The 16,135-nt window shown below is 32.1% G+C and overlaps 2 protein-coding genes across 2 annotated transcripts; one reads left to right on the top strand and one right to left on the bottom strand.

Moving 5' to 3' along the window:
* Window positions 1-788: 788 nt before the first annotated feature.
* Window positions 789-1,940, bottom strand: LOC134726626 (neuroligin-4, X-linked-like). The gene has a single exon (XM_063591038.1). It carries the CDS (start codon window positions 1,938-1,940, stop codon window positions 789-791), a length of 1,152 nt encoding a protein of 383 aa, XP_063447108.1.
* A 6,277-nt stretch (window positions 1,941-8,217) lies between these two features.
* Window positions 8,218-12,453, top strand: LOC134725688 (uncharacterized). The gene is made up of 3 exons (XM_063589709.1): window positions 8,218-8,547; window positions 9,949-10,069; window positions 10,591-12,453. Exons 1-3 carry the CDS (start codon window positions 8,491-8,493, stop codon window positions 12,279-12,281), a joined length of 1,869 nt encoding a protein of 622 aa, XP_063445779.1. The 5' UTR covers window positions 8,218-8,490; the 3' UTR covers window positions 12,282-12,453.
* Window positions 12,454-16,135: the final 3,682 nt, after the last annotated feature.

Below are 16,135 nucleotides of genomic sequence, written 5' to 3'. Positions count from 1 at the left end.
TATGATATGACATTGACAAATTGTCATGGTGCATCATCGATATTTTAGGTTCAAAAACTACAATAAACGGAAAAAATATCCGGCAAAATAGAGGCACAAATATCAGCCCATTATAAAAGCCAAAATAAATCTTGGGTATTCAGGTACACAATCAACACACACACAGGTATGTCTAAGTGCATTCAATTATTTTAAATTTTAAGTGCCAGTCTATGTAAGAATCAGGCAATTTAGGTAAAAATCAAAACATGATCAGAAAAAAAACCACCGAGCTAATCATGCTATTTAATGCTAACCATCATCCTGAGTTAAACATAATTGGTCTTTCGTTTGTGTTTGTCTGGTAATATCAAATAACTTAGTTAGAAAATTGGTTAGAATGACAGCAAATTACAGAGTTATCTCCTCTTATTGGTTAATTTCTAGTGCATTTCAACCAAATTGTATCTTCTATTACCAGAATAGAAAACGGAAATGAATGATATTTTTGTGCATAACTACATTTTATGAACTGAAATCAATGTCAAATTGGGTGGGGGTTTTGGTCATGTTTTCACCACTGCCTGATTCTTAGGCAGACTGGCACTTAAAAATCGCACCAACTTTTTATTTTTTTTTTTTTTTTTTTACAATGTAGTGCACTACTTGTGAGACAAATTACATCAAAATTCGAATTCATCCTTCGAAATGTAACCAAGCGCAAGTCTTGACGTGCCTCTAACATGACAGAATGTGTAACAAATTCTTCTGAAGTATCTTAATTATACACATAGATCACATATACACACTTACCAAGTTTTAGCAAAATTTGTCCAATATTTCATCAATCTTGTTTTTAAGTCTTCGTCCTGACAAGTTAAAGGAATTTCTACATTAGGAAATAGATACACTAGTACTATTTCCGCAGAATGTATAGCGCCATCGAACCATGACGGAAAATGGAATAATAGCTTGAAATACGGATGTAGTGGGCACAATAAATACTGATAATGGCGGTCTTTGCCACTGCTGATCTCTGAATGCAGACGTAAAGATCTTGCAGTCGGAACGTTAAAAATAAAGTCAGAAAATGCAAAGAGAATGGATTTAATTAGTTCGATCTCGTTGGACGATTTACCGTATTCTTCACAGACAGCTTTTGTAACTTTTGAATTGTTTCCATACGTCAAAGCTGACATCGCAGGAGCCAACTCATTACAAATGAAATGTCGAGGTAAATGGTCATTAACATCAAAATGGAAGATATCTTGAAGACCAGATTGAAAAGCCTTTAACAGTATGGATTCTTCCCCAGATACAGTACCTATTACAACATCTAGTGAACGGTAGAATATGGACGCTTCTGATTCTGTGTTTTCAAGAAGTTCAATCGGATCATTTGTCAGTAATTCACCGTCGATGACTGGGGTTAACGGAATTATAAAAGGTAGTGCACCATCTTGTGCTGTTTTTTCGGCGCTGTATGCTTCTATCAAAATCTCAGCAGGTAATTTTCTCAAACAGTCAATTGACATGTTTGTTTCTGTCGTAGGGTATCTTAAATATTCTAGGATATTCACTGATGCAGCTTCTGTATATGGTCCCTGTAGAGAAAATGACATCGATGTACCACTTTTCATTATTGCTTTCTGAAATAGTCCTGTATTCGACGGGATGAGCGTCAAAAGACCTACACTGAAACTACCTGCATCTTCTCCAAAAATTGTGACTGATTGCTTGTCTCCTCCAAATGAATCAATATTTTCGTTGACCCATCGAATAGCCAATATTTGATCCCATAGTCTGTAATTATCTTTTATATCCCCAGTTGATAAGAAACCAAAAACATTCAATCTGTATTGAATAGTCACAATAATGACATTTCCAGTAATAGCCAGTTGTGATCCATTAAAAGTTGACATCTGACCACTTTGATAAGCTCCAAAATGGATCCAGATCATAACAGATTTCGTATGATTTGTCGAAACATCAAAAGGAACATAAATATCAAGAAATAGGCAGTCTTCTGAAAACTGGTAGACATCTTCCAACAAAGGATCTAATATTTGAAAAAAAAATGGGGCACTTGCTCTGCCATCTAATGTATTGTCCCAAGGTCCATAAGGCTCTGGTTTCTCGAACCTCAAATTGCCATTAGGAGCTTTAGCATACGGGATTTTTCGGAATATGAATACATAATTATTGAGTGCTAGTGTTTTTAATCCAATAATACTACCAAGTTTGGTGTTGATTGTTACATTTTGACCATAGACAACCACTGTTTTTTATCGCGAGAAGTGTCAATATGCTTAGGTGAAATGGAAAGCCTATAAACAAATTTTATTAAACAAATTTTGTGAAATCATCAGACTCGTTTGATAATGAAATGGATTGGGGACCAGATTGGTGTCATTAATTCTTTTAAGAAAAACAAGACCCCACAGATAATTTAAGGTCTGTATTACATGGAAGTCTGCTAATGCCATATTGGATAAAATAACGTGAGCATAGTCTGACGGACTGACAGATAGGCAGATTCCATTACACACCCGCACTATCAAATAAACGATATTGTCTATCATACTATAAATACAATTATGCAAAGAGAAAACAAATTCCACATAAATTGTTGGCAGACGATGTGTGGCCACATAAGCTAAAATAATTCAGATAGAAACAACTTATTTAATTAAGTCCTGATACAAAAAAGTCATGTGGATAATTCAAAGTCCTATTTTGTCATGTTTCTAACAAAATTAACGTTTATTCGGTTTGTTCTAATTGTCAAATGTGGATTACTTTATGATTGGAGGGCTGAATATTCCCGCTGTATTGAATACCATTTTGTAGTCTTATGCTGTTTTTAGCTCTTTGGTTGGGTTGTCGTCTCAGTTCCTAGTTTATTTAACACAAGATTGTTATTTGCAAAAGACAAAAAAAATACTAGGCGCTTTCATAATAAATACACATTTGAAAGCAAAGAGAACAGTGGAAGCCATCTTAAAGTCATCCTGGTCCATCACTTTCTTCATAAAAAGTTTGCACTAAAACAGGAATGTGGCCGTTGTTTTCCCTTCGTTTCGTTGGCGTTCATTTGATGTTGTCAGTTTCTATGAACTATTTCCTTTTTGAGTTTGAGTTTTTGTTACTACGCTTTGACCCATTGACTTTGACGCTTTGACCGAGATCAACCTTTAAAAAAATTATTCACAAACTGTACGGACAAATGAGAAGCTTGGCGTAGTATAGGTTAAAGTTTAATTAGAATTATCTTGAGTATCTGAGCAGAAAGATGATGAACCAGGGTATGTCAAAGAACGTCTTTTAATTATGAAGTGAAAGGACATCATTCTTGTGGAAGTATATTCTGGTTTTCGAATTATATTTTAAACGCATAACTCATTTATTTTGCAGTAAAATGAAATGTGACTATCAAAATAATACGATATTGTTAAGGACTTTGTCAGCAGGGACACCAACATTGTAAATATGTGTTATTTGTCAGTAAAAGTAACTAGACTGTATATGCTAATTTATGTGTAATATTTTCAAATCACTGACTTTTAACTTGATGGTTTAAACATATTTATTTATAGTGGATTGGGAAACAAGTTTTACAACTTATATTAATCCCTGTCCACTTTGCGGGTGCGAGTGCTGCCTTATAGCGGCATTAGCCTACTCTTTTTCGAAATCTACAAGGGTGTCTTTAACGTGCAAGAGATATGGCTCTCTCTTAACACGAGTCAGCCATTTATCGTCCCCGTCCGACGGACTATCATCGTTTCCTCAAGACCATACTCGCAAATGGTGTCAAGGGAGAGCCGAAAATTGAGTTCCTGAAATTTTCATCCCAAACGGGAATCGAACCAGGAACCTTTGTGTTAGTAGTCCGATGCGCTAACCACTACACCACGGCTCTCTAACTTGATGCCGACTGATTTCCATATGTAAATCTGACTAAGTTCTGAAGTATTGAAAAAGATAGTTTTTTATTGCAGTTTAAACAAATGAAAACTTAGCCTCACTATATGTATAATAGACTACAACTTTATAACATTATTATGACGTTAAATATAGACGATTGATGAATTATTTGTGAAAATGCCTGTTCTTCAATTATTTTTTTCAATTTATTATTGATACCTGAAAGTCGTTAACAGGGTTGCTGTTCATTATTGATTGTCTCTTATGTATCGTTTCTTTTTATGCAAAGGCAACAATAAAAACATCAGAGACGGTTAGTCAACCAAACACCACAGTTAAAACGGGTGAACTCATGAGTCCATAAACACTTGTCAGTTTCTACTGAACTAGTGAGATCCCCAATAAAACATGTGCATGAATCGAATCGTAAATGATGTAATCGCTATTTCATAATTGTTTTAAATGATATAGATCATTTTTTTTTTATTTTATTTGTATTTTATTTCATGCTAGACCTATATAAAAGTTGGTTTTACTATCTCGAGTACCCCTAACAACGATATTATGATATATTTTTTGTTCATAAAGCCAATTTTGAAATTATATTTATATCAAACTAAAATGTTTGCAAAAAGATGCACTATTGCTTATTGCCAAATCATTATACCATCGCAAAAAGAACCATTTGACTCGAAACTCTTCATACATTTGGCGCATCTAAAGTGGTATTAAATGTCTCCATTACTCATTTATAATGCAGAGACAGTACAGGAAAGTATTTTTATTTGTGTTTGAAATTAGAAGGCAACAGTATTACAATGATGTTCAAATTTCATTAAAATCGATACATGTAACGGAGACAAAAAAAAATATTTGGTTTAATTTGGTTTAGCGATTATAATTCAACTATGCATTTGATTTCAAGTTCACATACTGTTATCTGTAATTCCATATTAGGGATTTTTTTTCAATATGTTAACCCTCTCTAATATATACAGTCCATCAAGCCAAAAAAAAAATTATTGTCACATTTAATTATTATCTGTTCGGAATACTCACCCACTATGTGTCAATACTAATATAACGGAACTTTGAATGACTCTAATACAAGTAGGAGGTTTGGCTAGTTTTAAAACCAGGTTAAACCTATCATTTCTGTTTGGCTAATGACAGTAACTCAGGGGAGACAAAACCTTCCAAAGAGACATTACTTCTAAGTCGGAAATAAACTGAAAACGTCGTGGCTAAAAACCAAAGATAAACAGAAAAACAATACACAAAAGACAACATGCAAAATTAAAATCTGTGTTACACAAATCCAACAAAACATGTAAGGTAATATGATCTCAGGTGTTGTTAACAAAGTTGTTTAATAAGGAGTAGTATACCGATGTTCAAATGTACCTATTGTTGTTAATTTCTAAGTTATTTTGGTTTGTTATGGAGAGTTGTCTCATTGGCAATTATACCACATCTGGGTTTTTTTATTATTTAAGAATATGACAGTCGTTTTAACTTTATCGGTTGGTAAATAATTTTGATTGTGTCAACCTTACGGACTCTCCCTTTTTTTATTTTACCTTTGAGATCGTTTTTTTTTTTTTTGTTATTTTGTATTATAAAAAGTAAAATTACAAAAAAAAACTAATCCCTAAGAAAAATTCAAAACGGAAAGTCCCTTATCAAATGGTAAAATCAAAAGCTGAAATACATTAAAAAAAAATGGATAGCAACTGTCATGTGACCTTCTAGTTATTAATGTCTGTGTCATTTTTGGTCTCTTGTGGACAGTTGTCTCCGGCAATCATACCACATCTGATTTGTTTAAATTGATAAAGGCATTTTCGTTTTGAAGAAAATGATAGACTAAAGCTGGTTTTATATCTAGCTAAACCTCTCACTTGTATGACAGTCGCATCAAACTCTCTAGTTAGTATCTTGTATATCTGATAATGAATATTTAGAATCTGATTAATTTGAATATTTTGTATCTGTGTTTTTGCTACCTAATAATTGCCGCCAGGAAGTAAAAATATCTAGCTATTATATGAAGAGTGTATGAGGGTTTTTTTCACGAAATACTGAAAAATAGGGAAATATATCAATAACTTACCTTCCCTTCATATAGTTTCAAACCATGTATAACAAAGGATATGAACAATATTTGCATATCTTAATTTTGTGAAAACATTGTTTCTGCATTCTAAACCATTAAAAATGTTATGTTCAAGTTATTCTATTTTTGCATGTAATGCATATCCATAGTAATGCATCTCAAGCATATTACTACTTCCAGTAATAGGAGAGCGATATTGTTCGAACTCGTGTATTATTCAGAGAAATAAGAAAGGAAGTATCTTTTTTATATGTTTTGTTACTTAGCTGTTGTATGATAATTCAAAATTATTTTTCTATGTTTAAAACCAATTATAAAACATTATATAAAACTGATAGACAAGTGGATGCATTGATTTTTATAAATGTACGTAATACATATTAAGACAATACCATATTAATTTGATATTTTCTTTGCACAAGAACGATACGTTACGTAGCTTGTTTTACCATTTTTGGTGTATAATATGAAAGTTCAAAGGAACAAACTTCTCTCTCATCGAAATAATATTCTGAGTACTAGATGACTAATATTTGATCTGAACACTTTATTTCCTGTCGTACACGAGGAAATATTTCAAGTCTTTGGTGTTGTCCAGCCTGAAATTGGACTTCACACATTCTTCTATTACACGTTATCAATGGGCACCGAGTTGGTTATTTAATAGATAATTATGTAGAACATTAAAAGCTCGAAATTGTCTGGACAAAAAATGAATGTTAACAAGCAGCTAAGGTATATTCAAATCGGGGAATATTCTAATAATTTCCAAAAATGTATATAAATATCATGACTTTTTTATTAAATATTATGAAAATATGGTTCCCATATTTCTTTTAAGTAGATATAGGAAGATTTTGTATGAGTGCCAATAAGACATCCCTCAATCCAAGTAACTATTTATAAAAAGTAAACCATTATAGGTCAAGCTACGACCTTCAACGTGGAGCATTGGGTAACACCAAACATCAAACTATAAAGGCCCCCAAAAGTTACTAGTGTAAATAATTCAAATGAGGGAACCAACGATCTAATCTGGGTAAAACATCTTTTTTTTTCTTTTTTTACAAACCGAGATATGCGAAGACACCCGATCTACCTAACAGTTAAACTTCTTTTACGGTATCAAACTCATATATCGAAATTTAACTGATAACGCCATGGCTGAAATAGAAAAAAACGTCAAAAAATAGTGCACAACACAAAACATTGCTTAACTAAAGACCCCACAACACGATCCCCACCAAAAACTAGGCGTGCTATCAGGTGCTCCGGAAGGTTAAGGGTTAAACTTCAATATTAATCCATTTATTTTTTATCATCGACAAGTTTGGTATGAGGGTATGACATGCCAAAAACGAATCGGCATTATAAATTTGGAAACAACACTGTTTGTCGAATGTTTTGTACGAGCTATAGTTCGTAAATAGCTTTTAAAAAAAAGAACAGGCGAGAACCTGGCATTGGATTTAAACTTCTTGTTCCATTTAATGGATGTTGTATTTTCACTAAATTATATATTTTGTTTACTTTGATGACTTCATCTGTTCTAATAAACTTCAAATAAAGGGTATCGTAGAAACAATTTAAGTCTTCATATTTTGACTCCCTTCTAGTAAATGAGGGTAGATAAAAACTACTAGTAGCTTGTTGTCAATATATTGAAATCATTTACGACGGTGAGAGGTAGCTACAAAAGCCGGTTAAATTTTTCTTTTTTTCTACATACAGAAATATTTGTCCCAAAGTATGACAGTAGTTGATTGCTCTCGTCGATTTTCTTTCTGGTCATGTCATTTGCCGTTCTTTTATACTATTTGAATGCCCCCGAATTTGTACCTTCTTTCCTTTTTTGTACATTTTTCATCTACTTTCCATGTAAATTTTTGGAGAGAAAAAAAGATCATGCATAATAAAATATATATTGAAATCGAAATACTTATCATTATCATGAATTATAGCATGGTATTTTAATTTGAATAACAAACAAATAATTTGCTCGCTTAAGGAAACGTGACTATATGAGATGGAAAATTAAAAGTCTTAAAAAGCGAAACATTAGGTAAAAAAAAATGCATGCTTAAACATAAATTAGTCAACCTTATTTTCGATATTGTCTAAAAATAGAGATATTAACTGAAATTAATGTCAAACAGGAAAAACCCATATTTGCTTCCTGGTACGAAATTCGGAATACTAACCTCTCCTTTTGAGTGGTAATGCAAATAAGTGATGAAAATAAAGTCTGGATTAGTAATATTCTGATAAAGCTATTGTTAAAGAATAACAAACAAATGAAACATACGACATATTCAAATTTATGTTCCAATCACATGTAAATAAATAAGTGTAAAAATGCATAAAGTTTCTGGAGCGTAAAATTATTGAAAAATCAATGTGTTTATGTTATCTATTAGTTGGGAAAACTTGGGGAATCCCAATACCTATTTTTAGAAGACACGTAAAATATGGACGGTACGCCATCAACAAATGATGCGGATTCACCAATTGCTACAATTTTACAGGTACATTTACCATGTTTACAATATTTTATCTGTGATAAACTCATGTTAATATGAAAATGATTCTTATAAACAAGTTTAAAGATGACATTCATATATCTTGTGAAGATAACATATTGCTATTATAGTTGCCAATTATATTATGATCAGTCATTGCCAACTGTTATAATTGATATTATAGTAACCAAGCATATATCACATGTATAATTTTCTTAATATTGAGTCTTTGTAGCCACATGTCACTGTATACTCCTAAATAAAACATAACATGCAAACAAATAGACAATGGTCTATACTTTGTTTATAAATAATTGGTTAAACTTTTTTAGTATATGTACAGAAATACCAAACGTGTATCATGTGTATGATTATTTAATTAGGTCATCCGACCAGAATGAACTTACTACATTCGTTCCCCAGGTTTAATAAAGTCTTTTTTATGGACTTCACCTTTTGAATTTACCTTGGAGTTTGTGATATTTATAACCATCAATTACGATAAGCTATGATTCCAACATAGTCCGCGATCGTCATGTACGCCCCGTTACGTTAACATGGTTAATTAATGTCAACAAGTAAATAAATCTTTATAGCATAGATATGCTCGAAAAAGCCTATCTGTAATTAAAAGTCTGATTCGACAATTTTATCTATAATATTATCTATAATAAAACTTGTTGTAATTTTCCCTTCTATCAGACGAAAGCAAGTCTTGTCCAAACTTGTCCAAACTCTGTTACCAACATACTATTTCCTATTCATTTTAGATCTCTATATAAAGGTCATCACTATTATACGATTCTTATAAGGTATTTTTTCTCAGGTACTGAGGACGACATTTTTTACAGTTTGTCGGTATTTTTATACATTAAATGTAATTTGTATTGACCAACTCTAAAGACATGCTTAAACATATAAACAGGGACTAGATACTAGTAGTTGTACGGGAATAGTATATCATAACCATACAGGGGATAACTACCTATTTATAAATTCCCCAAAAATACAATTCCTCTTGGTAAGGGTAGATATTTGGAAACATCTTAATCATACTGGATGTTATTTATTTCTTCATTCACTACAATGTTCAAGCAACGTGTTGTAAGAGTAGCTGCATCATAAACCTACCAGATATAATCTGGATCATGGATGTCGATAAACATTTTAACAATCAATACAGATGAACTTTAAATTCAATTATCTATATATCAAGCTTAACAGAAAGCAGACCTAATTGGATCGGCATGCCAACTGTTAGTGAATTCTGAAAGATAGCTGAAAATTCTCTCTCTTGAATGTTTTTGTTTCTACTTTTAAATACGGGTTGTCATGACTTTGTTTTGTTATTATCTTGCTGACTTCTTTTATTTATTTAATCCTCTATTATTGTATTATTTTTTTTAGAAAATAGGAAAACTGCAAACTGAAAATGAAGATCAATTTTTGCATTTAAAATATAGCATTGACGTTTTACATCAACAAATAGCAAGAATGAAAACAGCTTCATCAATGGAGCGGAGACAACGTAAGTAATTCAAAACACTAAGATACCAAGATAGGGACCTTATAGTTAACAATGTTATCAATTAAAAAATATTGATTTTTAATAGTCTGTGTTACTACTATTGCTGTCGAATACCAAAGCAACCATCCTTGTTGTCAATATTAGGAACTGGCATGATGTACATTGGTTCTCGATGGTCTTACTTTATTTTTACATTTTTTTATTCGATTGTCACTGATGAGTCTTTTGTGGACGAAAAACGCGGGTCTGGTGCAAATACAAAATTTAATCCTGGTATCTATGATATGTTCATTTACACATGTTTCTGTATATCCAATCATTGTTCAACACTCCTGAAGTTGACCATAGGTATTTACCTTGTTTTCATATGTATTTCCAATATTTAATGAGTAATGCTATTTTGTCACTTGCGTTATTCATGTTTGGGGAAAAACATAAATGTTTCCATTGTTGTTCTACAATGATTAAAGCTCGTTCGTTTTGGTCTTTAACAATTATCATACTGTGTGTTCATATTTTAGATTTTCAAGAAACAAACACAGGCAATCGTCATTTCAGCCATGATAGTTTTGGAATGCACAAAGAAGTTCTGCAAGAATGCCTAGAACAAATGGTTAAAGATATTGACCTTGAGAATACGGATCTATTAGATGATCTTCAAACTGCTGAATGTTTAACGAGTGACGAAGCTGTCGAAATTATACGTAAACCATCTAGACGAGATCAAGTCCGCAAACTTGTATTACATTTAGGAAGGAAAAGTAGTGAACGATTTTCCGTATTTTTAGAAAATATTCAGAAGACATCGAATTATCCACATCTAGCTGAAAATTTGATGCAGTCATACAACCGAAGGAAGAATCGGGTTACTAATTTATCTTCTGTTCCAAAATGTCTTGTCTGCGTTTTGAAGCAAGACGTGTTTGTAAAAGATGTTATAGACAAACTATACAGTAATGGTTTAGTATCTTTGGAAACATTTGAACTTGTTATAGATCAAGTTGAGAATGATAATAAGATGAATTGGGAAATAATATTAACACAGCTAAAACGGTCACGTGATCCTCGAAAGGCTAGACAGGTTTTGCAAGAAGCTTTATCAAAGAAATATGAACATATATCAGCACGAATAAATAAAACCCACTTTCCTGAAATTATGTGTCAATGCAGAAATATTAACAGGAAATTATTATTTATTCCAGCAAGTCTAAATTCTGACACCACTGGAAGTCTTGGTGACGTAAGCACAACATCCGACCGTAAACTTTTTACTAGTAGTACTCACCAGAACCAAACACGAGAGTCACTTAGTTCTGCAAAAAGTGACAATTCTACACAGATCGACTATAGAAATATTCCAAGCACTGTAGCATGGGTTGAATCAATCCCAAATGATCAATTCATTGAGTTCAACAATGACATTTCAGATGTTGTGGATGAACTTGTAAATGAAAACCGGTCAATTTTATCTATTGACATGGATTCAGTTAGCAAAACGGGAAATTTAGATATTGAAGAAGACTTAGAAAGTAAAAGTACATCTGCTTTTAAAATTCTTGAAAGGGTAGGTGAATGTACATCCCAAGGAAAAGAAGACATATATTCAACTGTTACACCCTCATCGTATGCAAGTGTGGTGTCTAGAAAGTCGTGTACACCAGAACTTGCATTTACGAAAAAGTCTTCTGGTGGTGTGTCCGATACTGGAAAGAAAAAGGGTCAATCAAAACCTCATGTATCGTCGAGTATAAACAAAAACACATCAATAGGCAGAGCAGCAGAAAGTTTGAGTGAGATAGGTACAATTTATTTGTCAAAGACCGACAAACCAAAGTCTACAATTTTATCAACCAATCATCGTTCACAAAAACCTATGTTCAGGAACAAAGATCTAGTCAAAGACCACGATTCTAATAAAATAATAAAAAGCACCATCATGCCAAGTTCGAATCAGTCAGATCATTGTTCAATTCTACAAAACGTGTTTTTCGAAGAACAGAGAAAAATACATGGGGAGAGTTTAGTTGGAAATACTGGAAACATTTCAGATAACCGTTCCTCTACAGGTACAGTCAAACAAAGCGGAAATCAAATGACGACTAAATCCGAAGATACATCAAAGGAAAATGGTCTTCGGCAGACTACAGTGTGTTCTTCGGGGGACAGTAAAAAGAGTCATGGAAATAGAAAAAGAAGAAAAAAACGAAAATGATACTCCAACTGATCAACTAGTTACATATGAAAGAAGGCTCTTTACCTCCCACAGAATAATAGTACATTATAAGTGTTTAAGAATATTACCAACTACAACATTTACCTCTTTTTAGAAAAATCTTATTGATACGTATATTGGTTTTTAATTGATTAAATGATAATTTATTTAACATCGGTGGCAGCTTTTTTATCTCTTCGCAATGTAAATAAACAACATAAGATTTACGAAATTGGTCAACTCAACTTAACAATGCAATTAAACAAAAGGAAGTAGTCGACCAGTAACCACTAATTCGGTACTGGCATGATATATGAAATACATATTCTGAAACCATAAAGAACTGTCATTATGTATATTTGAAAAAAACATGCCAAAAAACTAACATACAGGGGGTTTTTTTTTAATGATTTTATTCACAAATATTTTGTATAGTTTTATAAAGATATTACTCCTAATAATGTACAACCTTTCTGCAACCGGTTTTAACATATCAAACAGATAGTTTTCGGTTGTTGAAGATTTAATTTAATTTGATCTCTAAATATTTTTCGACTTCTCATTGGCGTTTACACCACGCATCGTCAATTACCGTCCTCATAAACGAATGTCGAGTTATTGTCATTGTTTATTAGGATAGTCATTTCAACATAATCAACATCATCCTTCTTGCAATAAAAAAAAAAGAACTTAAATGGCAAATAGAAAAAAACTCAGGTGAATTGTATAAATTGTATGAAATGTATCAATTTAATATATATTTTTATGCATATAAAAATTACATATCCTTTTTAAAAAACCGGTTTACAATTAATCTTTAAGCTGGCGATTATTCGCATTCTTACTGAGTCTCCAACAACCCTTATCGTAACATGCGTTCGAAATCATTGAAATATATACTGCCTTCTAAACACTAGTAAAATGATTCTATGATGGACATTTTAAAAGTGTTCTTGTAGAATTACTGAATTATCCAGGTCATTACACAACTGTAATAGTTGTTTTACTTCTTTTAATGTCGTGAGTGTTCTGTGAAGTAAATAAAGGCAACAGTAGTATACCGCTGTTCAAAACTCATAAATTCATGGTCAAAAACCACAAGGACATAACACTAACATGTAACACACACAGAAACGGACCGAGCATCAGACAAAATCAGGTAAATGATACATGAAATATTGACCTTTACTTTCTTTTAAATTCCGGTACCTTTGATAACTTTTATATGTTACATTTAGTTTCAAGGTGTGTAAAATGTAAGACAGAATTAAGATCTTTGCCTCTTGAGCGGTACCCTACGAATTTAAAAAAAATACAACATGAAAGAAATACGAAGGATACCAAAGGGACATTCAAACTCATAAATCTAAAACAAACTGACAATGTAATGGCTAAATATCAAAAAGACAAAAAGACAAACAAATTACACATGACACAACATAGAAAACTAAAGAATAAACAACACGAATCCCACCAAAAACTAGAATTAGACTATTAAAAAAACAAATGTCATTACAAGTTGGAGATTTAGCAAGTCAGATATATGGTAGTTGTTTTAAATTAGTTTCGTTGATTGATAGTGTTTGATTTTGTCAGTTTTTATTGATTTTCCTTTTTTGAAATTGCATTAGAGTCCATATGTGTGTTACTTTTCATATGGATGTTGGATACAAATACAATATACGTTTTGTGCGGTTTTTTATATGTATTTTATAGTTTCAACGAAAATTGCAGATATTCATTCCTTTATACAGTACAATATGTTCGAATTCATCGAATATTCAAAGATAAATTGCCTCGGGTCTCTTAAATCTTTGTCACATTAAATTTTGGGATAAACCATTCGCTATGATTTTTTTCTTATACAAATCAGAGCGTTGCTCTGTGACATATTTTGACTCATTCTCATGTTCTGCAAACCAGGATGAACACTATAATAGAAAGAAAGAAAAATATATAAATCGACTTGTAAATTACTAATCGTATATTGGTCGTGTAAATTACTGATTGGAAGTATAGTGACCGAGATAACCTTTCACATATTTCTTTACTACATATTTGATTGTTTTTATAGTGATTAAGACAATGTTGATTGCCGTACCTCTACTTGTGAAATTTTTACCTATTATTTCTGTTTCTTTTGTTCACACATTTTTGTCAATGTAATGGATTTTGATGCAACTGTCACACAAGTGAGAGGTTTAACTAGCTTCAAAACCAAGTTTAATCCACCATTTTTTACATTAGAAAATTTCTGTACCAAGTCATGAATATGACTGCTGTTATCCATTAGTTTGATGTGTTAGCTTTTGATTTTGTCATTTGATAAGGGACTTTCCGTTTTCTGAATTTTCATCGGAAGTCAGTATTTTTGTGATTTTAAATGTTCTAAACAAAATTGAGGTTCTGTTCGGTTCGGTTATAAATCTCGCAACATCTGTCTGTGACCTTTGTTTGATCAAATTCAAATTCATGGTCAGGTAAGGAAGTAACTTTCAAAGGAAGTTTGAATAGCAACGGTAGTATCTGTACATTTACAGATATTGACCAATGACAATAACTTCTCAGAAAATTCGGGAAGAATACGTACTTACATATATTAAACCGGCACTAGAAAAATTATTTTCAAAAATATATAACCAACAATGATTTTGTTTTGTTTCCTTGTGTTGCAAATATACACGAAATTTGAAATATCAAGGATTTAAACAAAATAAAACTGTCATCGCAAATTAAGCTTTTCTATAATTTGATCGTTAAAAAAATAACGCAAAACACATATATATTCAATTTTAACCGTCAATCTGTGGACCACACTGAATCATAACCTCTATTTTTAACTAACCGGTTAGAATTAATTGTTAAGTTATCATTTATTTGTACAATGGCAATCCTTATCGGTATTTGCATTCGACTGAAGCATCGAAAAGATACTGCCTTACTAACACTAGTGAAATGACTTGCACTAGGTCATTAATTAAAAGTAAAAATTGTTTTGCATCTTTAAATGTCGTCAATATTCTGTGAAGTAAATGATACACCAATATTGACCTTTTATTTTTTACCACCGAGGCATAATGTCAGACATATTGTTATACTCCCGTCCGTCCCAAATTAAAACAAAGATTGCCAGCTTTTCTTGATACGGTTTCAAGCTGAAACTTGAACATTTTGTAAAGTGACAGTATATACACCAATGCCTTGTGCAAAATGCGAAGCTTTAAATTGTTTTTTTATGCCGCACCTACGATAGTAGAGGGGCTTTATGTTTTCTAGTCTTTGTTTCCGTTCGTTCGTTCGTCCGCAGGTTAAAGTTTTTGGTCAAGGTAGTTTTTGATGAAAATGAAGTCTAATCAACTTGAAACTCAGTACACTTGTTGCGTATGATATGATCTTTCTAATTTTAAAGCCAAATTATACTTTTGACTCCTATTTCACGGTCAACTCAACATATAAAATGAAAGTGGGATTTTCAGGTTAAAATTTTTGGTCAATGTAGTTTTTGATGAAGATGAAGTCCAATCAACTTGAAACTTCGTACACTGGATGCTTATGATATGATATTACTAATTTTAAAGTCAAATTAGACTTTTGACCCCAATGTCACGGTCCATGGAACATGGAAAATGATAGTGCCAGTGGGGCATCCGTGTACTTTGAACACATTCTTATTAGCTGACTATTTATGGCAGGATCAGGTACTTTTTTGTCATTATTCGATGGGGAACTACATGTACCATGGCAACCCTGCAGATTTTCTCAATAGTTCATATAGTCATAATTTTTATTTTATTTTATTTTAATGGTCTATACATGACAACTTATCAAATGTTATCCTTTTGTGGTAAAATTAT

This window comes from Mytilus trossulus, chromosome 7, assembly GCF_036588685.1.
Source record: "Mytilus trossulus isolate FHL-02 chromosome 7, PNRI_Mtr1.1.1.hap1, whole genome shotgun sequence".
Classification (NCBI taxonomy): Eukaryota; Metazoa; Mollusca; class Bivalvia; order Mytilida; family Mytilidae; genus Mytilus; species Mytilus trossulus.
Note: the sequence above shows the minus strand (reverse complement) of the source record. Positions and strands in the feature narration are given on the sequence as shown.